Source organism: Eimeria acervulina, genomic scaffold, assembly GCF_000499425.1.
Source record: "Eimeria acervulina Houghton genomic scaffold, Eah_scaff716, whole genome shotgun sequence".
Lineage (NCBI taxonomy): Eukaryota > Apicomplexa > Conoidasida > Eucoccidiorida > Eimeriidae > Eimeria > Eimeria acervulina.
The window spans coordinates 1-7,500 of record NW_013549638.1 but is presented as its reverse complement, the minus strand read 5'-3'; the positions used below and the strand labels follow the sequence as shown (position 1 = coordinate 7,500).

Here is a 7,500-nt window from a genome sequence, read left to right as displayed (position 1 = left end):
AAACCCTAGACGATGTGCAGCAGCCGCAAACCCTTCCGGGCAACGCCCACGCGAGCAGCACACAGCACATTAAACCCTAAACCCTAAACCCTAAAGGAAGACAGCGTGCTGTATACCCTCCTCATTATCTCGTCAAGGTTTCGAGGGTTCAGGTTGGTAGGGTTTAGGGTTTAGGGTTTAGGGTTTAGGGTTTATTTGTTGCGCACAGATTCTCCCTGAATGGCAGCAATTCTCAACGGCTAAGGAGCTCGCCAACATGTAACCCTAAACCCTAAACCCTAAACCCTAAACCCTAACTAAACCCTCGTCTTGTGCGTGTGCCTTTTTTGGCGTGTGGGGAAGGCGCTTGTAGGCCTAAGGCTGTAGGGTTGAGGGTTTAGGGTTTAGGGTTTAGGGTTTAGGGTTTTGCGCTGTTGTTGTTCAGGCTCGTTTGCCTCTTGCGGGGGTTTCCAGAGAGGTTTGATTCGGGTGTATGTACGCAGCTGCAGCAGCATCCGTCGCTGCTGCAGTGTGTGGGGCCCGGCTTCAACCTGCTGCTGCACTGCAGCAGCAGCAGCAGCAACTGCAGCAGCAACTGCAGCAGCCCTAGAAGCGACAGCAGCGGGGCATACTTAACAGCAAGCAGCAGCATGACTCTCCCCTACTTCTCTTGCGGCAGCAGCAGCAGCAGCAGCCTGGACGCAACAGATGATGCTGACCGGGTGCAGCAGCAAGAGCAGCAGCAAGAGCAGCAGCAAGAGCAGCAGCAAGAGCAGCAGCAGCAGCAGCAGCGCTTTGCACTGGCAGGCTTCCCCCCTTCTGGCTGTCTGCTCTTCGACTTGCGGCTGCAAGCGGAGCGTGCTAGGGAGAGCTGCAGCAGCAGCAGCAGCAGCAGCAGCAGCTGCAGCAGCGGCTGCAGCAGCTGCAGCAGCAGCAGCAGCAATAACAATGAAAAAGGCTACAGGGTCTTCCCTGAGGAGTGGCGGCGTGTAGCGCTGCCAGTCTTGCAAAGACTATTCCGTTAGATCTAAGGCTTTAGGGTTTAGGGTTTAGGGTTTAGGGTTTAGGGTTTAGGGTTTAGAGTTTTAGGGTTTAGGGTTTAGTGTTCCCGTTAAGGCTTGCAGTGTTTCATTGCGGTAGGAGAGGAAGGGTTTAGGGTTTAGGGTTTAGGGTTTAGGGTTTTGTGGTCGGGTTTGCTGCTGCAGTAAGCAGCAGCAATCCCCGCCTCTGTGAAGATGTTGCTTCAGCAGCAGCTGCTGCTTTAACCCTAAACCCTAAACCCTAAACCCTAGCTTGAGCAGAAGGCAGGCAGCAAGCAGCAGCAGCAGAGAGAATGGGGCTGGCTTGTCGCATGCACTGCCTTCTTTGCTGCTACATTGAGCTCCACTTGCTGCTAAACCCTAAACCCTAAACCCTCAACACAGGTGCCTGGCGTTTCCTCTTTTCCGTGGGTCCGTAAACCCTAAACCCTAAACCCTAAACCCTAAACCCTAAGAGGAGCGAACGAGGCTGTTAGTGCCTACTGAGCCTTCTCTGTTGGGGCACTCAAAGAAGCTTCGCTAGCTCAAAGTAGCTACAGCTAGCTACAGCTAGCTACAGCTAGCTACAGCTAGCTATAGCTAGCTAGCTACAGCTAGCTAGTATGGCTGCAACTTCCGCTTGGCTGGGGTTTCTCTGGGGGTTTGATAAAAGGCTGAGAGGGAGCGGCGAGGGTTTAGGCTAGCTAGGGTTTAAGGTTAGCTAGGGTTTAGGGCTAGCTAGGGTTTAGGACTAAATAAGGTTAAGGGCAAGCTAGGGTTTAGGGCTACCTAGGGCTTAGGCATAGCTAGGGTTTAGTCTGGCTAGGGTTTAGGGTTAGCTAGGGTTTAGCGTTAGCTAGGGTTTAGGGATTGCGATAGTGTTTAGGCTTTAGGGTTTGCAATAGGGTTTAGGGTTTAGGGTTTCTTCTGCAGCCAGTTTGTTGTTAGGGTTTAGGGTTTAGGGTTATTTTAATGCCGAGTCATTTTGCTGCTATTAAAACAAAATAAATATAAAAATATTAATTTTATTGTTGAAGAGAAGCAGAGAAAGACAGCAGCTGCATGCATTTGGGGCTGCATGCAAGTTGGCTGGAGAGTAGCTTTGCAAACCCTAAACCCTAAACCCTAAACCCTCATAATGAATGTTCTAGGGTTTAGGGTTTAGGGTTTAGGGTTTAATAGGGTTTAGAGACAATGCAGAAGACACACAGCTGGGGTTTGAAACCCCTCAACTAAATGGAGAGGGAGAAGACCCTCGGGTGTACAGACACCCCCCCCAGATGCATGCAGCAGCAGCAGCAGCAGCAGCTGCAGCAGCAGCAGCATCAGCAGCAGCAGGAGCAGCAGCTGCTGCAGCAGCAGGAGGAGCATCAGCTGCTGCTTCAGCAACAGGAGCAACAGCTGCTGCTGCTGCAGCAGGAGCAACAGCTGCTGCAGCAGCAGCAGCAGGGACAACAGCTGCTGCTGCAGCAGCAACAGCAGGTGACGGAAAGCAGCCTGCAGCAGCAGGGGGACCACAATGAACAAGCGGCGCCAGACAGCTATTTGCTGCTGCTGCAGCAGCAGCAGCCGCTGATGCTGCTGCAAGAGCAACAACAACATCAGCAGCAGCAGCAGCAGCCACAGCTGGGCAAGCGTTTGTCTCCTCAAAGCAATTTAGGCCGCTCAGTAAAAAGGATAGCAGCTGCAGCAACAGCAGCAGCAACAGCAGCAGCAGGAGCAGTAGCAGGAGGAGCAGCACCTGCAGCAGCAGCAGCAGCAGCAGCAGCAGCAGCAGTGGAAGGAGGCATATTAACGACAAGGGCGAGATCTTGTGGGTATACTCCTTTTGCTGCTGCTTCTGCTGCTGCTGCTGCTCCGAACTATGAGGACAGACAGCAGCAAATAGATGCTGCACCAGCTGCAGCAGACGTTGTATGGCACCCGTCAGAAACTGCATCAGCTGCTGCTGCTGCTGCTTCTGCTGCTGCTGCTGCGGTAGAAGGAGACAAATGCCTGGGGTTATACCCCCAAGGATCAGCAGCAGCAGGACCAGCAGCAGGAAGAGGTGCTGCTGCAGCGGAGTACAATGAGGCTTCTGCTGCTTTCTGCATGCATCCGGCCACTGCTGCTGAAGCAGAACCAGCAGCAGCAGCAGCAGCAACAGAAGCAGCACCAGCAGTAGCAGCAGCAGCAACAGAAGCAGCACCAGCAGTAGCAACAGAAGCAGCAGCAGCAGAAGTTTCTTGCCGCTTCGAGCCTGCGGATGGAGACCCTCCAAGAGCAGCAGCAAGTGCTGCAGCAGCAGCAGCACCACCACCACCACCAGCGGCAGCAGCTGATGCAGAAGCAGCAGCGGGAGCAGCAGCGGCAGAGGGAGCAGCAGCAGCGGACGCACAAGAGCCGAGTCTTACACCATCAGCAGCAGTAGCCGCTGCTGCTGCTGATGCTGCTGCTGCTGCTGCTGACGATGATAAGGCAGTGGAAGTGATTGAGGTTGAGAGTAGTGATGTGCGAAACCCTAAACCCTAAACCCTAATTGTTGTAGACTGTGCTTATTTCTTCTTCATTATTGCGGAGGGTCGTGGGCCTAGGAGTTTCAATTGGGAGAGCTAGGGTTTAGGGTTTAGGGTTTAGGGTTTAGGGTTTGCGTTTAGGACGATTGGGTGGAGCACTGGCAACGGCCTCGTCGGAGAGCAGCAGCAGCAGCAGCAGCAGCACTAAATGCTTTAGCAGCAGCAGGAGAGATCACAGCAGCAGACGCTGCTGCTGCTGCTGCTGCCCCCTTTGATCCCCCGCCGTCGCTTGCCAGACCCAGAGACAGAGCAGCAGCAGCAGCAGCAGCAGCATCAGCAGCAGCATCAGCAGCAGCAGCAGGTATGCTGCACAGCAGCAGCAGCAGCAGCGGCAGCAGCAGAGGCGTGGAGCTTTGCAGGCGAAGGGCTGCTTCTATCCATTCGCTGCGTCTTCCTCGCTTCATGAACGATAGTGAGCGTCAAACCCTAAACCCTAAACCCTAATTCTCTAAACCCTAATACCCTAAAATCTCGTACTTTGTGCTATTAACCCTAATGCGCTAAGCCCCAGCCGCCAAAGCTCAAGCCCTACAACCCTAAACCCTAAATAATAAACCCTTACTGCCCTAAACCCTAACAAAACCCTAAACCCTAACAAAACCCTAAACCCTAAACCCTTTTGTGTTGCAATCAGGAGACAGGAGAGAAGCGGCAGCCTTCATGGGAGACGCTTTTCAACACCGCCTCCTGGCCACGCCTCTTCTGTCGCCGTAAACCCTAAACCCTAAACCCTAAACCCTAACTTCCGGGTAGCTGAATGCACGGTTGCTTCTAGCAGCGGAGGACGGGTATTATGCATGAATGAGCTTCTAGGGTTTAGGGTTTAGGGTTTAGGTTTTAGGGTTTGGGTTGTTCAGGGAGTCGATGGCGTTGCTGCGCATCAACAGGAAGCTGAATGATGAAGTCATAAACTTCTTCTTCTCCATCCTTCAGGTCCTAAACCCTAAACCCTAAACCCTAACAGCAATCGATGAAACCATAAATCTTAAACCCTCTACTTCCCTTCCGCTCTTCAGGCGCTAAACCCTAAACCCTAAAAACAGATGTTCCTGCTGCCTTTCCACGCCCGGTATCATTCACTAGGTTTTAGGGTTTAGGGTTTAGGGTTTAGGGTTTAGGGTTTGCGTGTGCATTGCAGAGGCGCAACGACGAGTCACTGGCAAGAGGCGACATGTAGGTGTTTGCTTTTTATTTATCTACAAGCCCTTCTCCCCGAGATTATTTAATCCGCTTTCGGGTTTAGGGTTTAGGGTTTAGGGTTTAGGGTTTAGGGCTTGGTGCGCAGAGTCCCCAAGTGTCATTTCTTCAACTCTTTTTTTGATGAGAGGCTAAAGGTAGCTTCCTTTGAGGGCGTCAGCGTGAGTCAAATCCTAAACCCTAAACCCTAAACCCTAGGCTGACCAGAAACCCTAATTTGTTTGCATTGGGAGGTGGCAGTCTTTCAGCTGAGGGTTTAGCATCACGGTTCCGCTGAATAAACTTCTAGGGTTTAGGGTTTAGGGTTTAGGGTTTAGGGTTTGTGTGGTTTAGAGGTGGACGAAGAAAGTGGATTTGTTTGCCTACGATTTGCTGCTGCTGCCTGTACACCACAAAGAGCAGCAGCACTGGGCGCTGGGGGTTGTAGACTTCCGGTAAACCCTAAACCCTAAACCCTAAACCCTCTTGACTCTGCAACGCTGCCAGCAAATAAACTCCGTAGCATCAAATGCCCCTAAACCCTATTTCACAAATCCTGCATGAAGGCGAAGCCGGGCGCTACGCCAAACTCTGTGTTTAGGGTTTAGGGTTTAGGGTTTAGGGTTTTGGGGTTTAGGGCTGGACGGCGGCGGCTGCGGATATACGACTCGGGGTTTGTGGGGGCTGTTTGGTCGGAGTGGTTTGAGCGCATGCAAAATTATCTTCAGCAAGAACATATTCACAAAAGGGGTGCTTCCTGCTGCTGATGCTGCTCCTGCTGCTGCTACTGCTGCTGTTGCTCCTGCTCCTGCTGCTACTGCTCCTGCTGCTGCTCCTGCTGCTACTGCTCCTGCTGCTGCTCCTGCTGCTGCTCCTGCTGCTGCTCCTGCTGCTTCTGCTGCTGCTCTTGCTGCTGCTGCCGTTACTGCTGCTGGTGTTGGTGTTGCTGCTGCTGCTGTTGTTGTTGTTGGTGCTGCTGCTGCTGCTGTTGTTGGTGTTGCTGCTGCTACTGCTGCAGATGTTGGTGTTGCTGCTTGCCTATATGTGCTGCTTTTGTATCCATGTGCTTTTTTTGCTGCTACTGCAGCAGCTGCTGCTGTTGCTGCAGCTTATTCTCGGTTGCTACTAGCTCCCAGCAGCGTAAACTTTAAACCCTAAACCCTTGTTTGTTTTGTTCAGGAGCGCCCCTAACTGAGGCTTTTCGGGTGAACAGGCGAAGGCTGGCAGAGGTAGGGTTTAGGGTTTAGGGTTTAGTGTTTAGGGTTTGGTTTTGATGTGCGTTTGTCGATGTCGAATAGCATTTGCATGAACCCTGAACCCTCAGCCCTAAACCCTAAACCCTAAACCCTCGTGTCTACGGTGTACGTACAGCGCGACTCGCCCCAGCAGCAAACCCTCGAGGACTGCGGCGTCTTCGTTTGTTTGGTAGCAGAGGCGCTAAGTGATGCGAGGGAGTTTGATTTCCCGGCAGGAAGTCCAAAGGAATGCAGACTTATCCTCGTAATAAACCCTAAACCCTAAACCCTCACTAAACCCTAAGTGTGGGGGCAGGCAGACCCTCGAGGAGAAAACCCCCAAAACGCTAAACCCTAAACCCTCCTGGCCGTTGGGACGTGCTCAACAAAACTATTCAAAACCCTAAACCCTAAACATCAATAAACCCTCTTCTTCTTCCAGCTGCTGCGAACAAACCCTAAACCCTAAAACACCTAAACCCTAAACCCTAAACCACCTCAAATGATGTATCCCATTGTTTAATGTGCGTTTCTGCAGTCGTTCTTTATACTAAAGGAGCTGCAGCGCCTTCGCCACTTGCAGCAACTGCAGCAGCAGCAGCAGCTGCTGCTGCTGCAGCAGCAGCAGCTATCCCCTGACCTGAACGCCCCTCCGCAGGAGCGTTAGGGTTAGCTCGCCCTAGGGTTTAGGGTTTAGGGTTTATTGGGAGAGTCAGAAGTCCCCGTAAGCAAAAGTGCTTGTTGTACAATACCGACGGCGGACCCGCAAAACCCTGAAATAGCAGCAGCAGCAGCAGCAGCAGCAGCACAAGCAGCAGCAGCAGCAGCAGCAGCAGGCTGATGCCGTTAGGAATCCTACCGCCCTAAAACAACAACGGGGGGGAGGAGAGGTAGAAGACAGCTTCGTCTGTGCGCAGTGATTGGTACAAGACCTGTTGGTTTTTTTAAAGTGCTAGGGTTTAGGGTTTAGGGTTTAGGGTTTTGAGTTTGACGTACAGCTTAGGGGCGGGCCGCGCTGCAGCACACAAACAGACAAAGGAAAGATATTGTGCTGATAGAATAGGGTTTAGGGTTTAGGGTTTACAGTTACACACTGCTTAGGAAGGCATAGTGGTCAAAAGAGGAGGGTTTACGGTTTAGGGTTTAGGGTTGAGAGCAGCAAATATCTCACAAACCCTAAACCCCAATTAGCGGTTTGGCTAAACCCTAAACCCTACCTTTGGTCTCAGGAGCTGGTGAGGGTTCGTGCCGCTTCTCCGGTGGATGAAAAGTATTGAAGGGCCTGCAGCTCGCACAAACCCTAAACCCTAAACCCTAAACCCTAACCCCCAGCATAGACATAAATCCTCGCTTGTGTAGGTGCTGCTCTGTACTCTGAGGGTTTGGGGTTTAGAGTGTACGCTCACCGTTTTCTGCTGGTTTCTTCAAACCCTCCTTGGGTGGTAGCAGAAGCCGCCGGCTCTGAGTCACAAACCCTAAACCCTAAACCCTAGCATAAACCCTCGGCCACTAGTGTAGCAGAAAGAAACTTTAGGG

At 52.2% G+C, this 7,500-nt stretch overlaps 2 protein-coding genes across 2 annotated transcripts in view; one reads left to right on the top strand and one right to left on the bottom strand.

Annotated features, from left to right (window-relative positions):
• The window catches only part of EAH_00047150 (beta-1,4-mannosyltransferase, putative), a gene marked incomplete at both ends in the record, with an annotated part of 8,382 nt that extends 2,886 nt beyond the window's left edge, over positions 1-5,496 (top strand). Inside the window, 10 exons of the mRNA XM_013394592.1 lie at positions 209-258; positions 425-999; positions 2,266-3,464; positions 3,635-3,965; positions 4,188-4,263; positions 4,411-4,486; positions 4,692-4,726; positions 4,839-4,911; positions 5,084-5,184; positions 5,367-5,496. Of these exons, the coding sequence (XP_013250046.1) occupies positions 209-258; positions 425-999; positions 2,266-3,464; positions 3,635-3,965; positions 4,188-4,263; positions 4,411-4,486; positions 4,692-4,726; positions 4,839-4,911; positions 5,084-5,184; positions 5,367-5,496 (2,646 nt within the window). The remainder of the gene's footprint in view (positions 1-208; positions 259-424; positions 1,000-2,265; positions 3,465-3,634; positions 3,966-4,187; positions 4,264-4,410; positions 4,487-4,691; positions 4,727-4,838; positions 4,912-5,083; positions 5,185-5,366) is intronic.
• A 1,013-nt stretch (positions 5,497-6,509) lies between these two features.
• Positions 6,510-7,425, bottom strand: EAH_00047140 (hypothetical protein; the record flags this gene model as incomplete). Its single annotated transcript, XM_013394591.1, has 3 exons — positions 6,510-6,604; positions 7,182-7,246; positions 7,371-7,425. Coding segments are annotated over 3 exons (215 nt in total), but the record flags the coding sequence as incomplete, so codon positions are not given.
• Between the last annotated feature and the right edge of the window lie 75 nt (positions 7,426-7,500).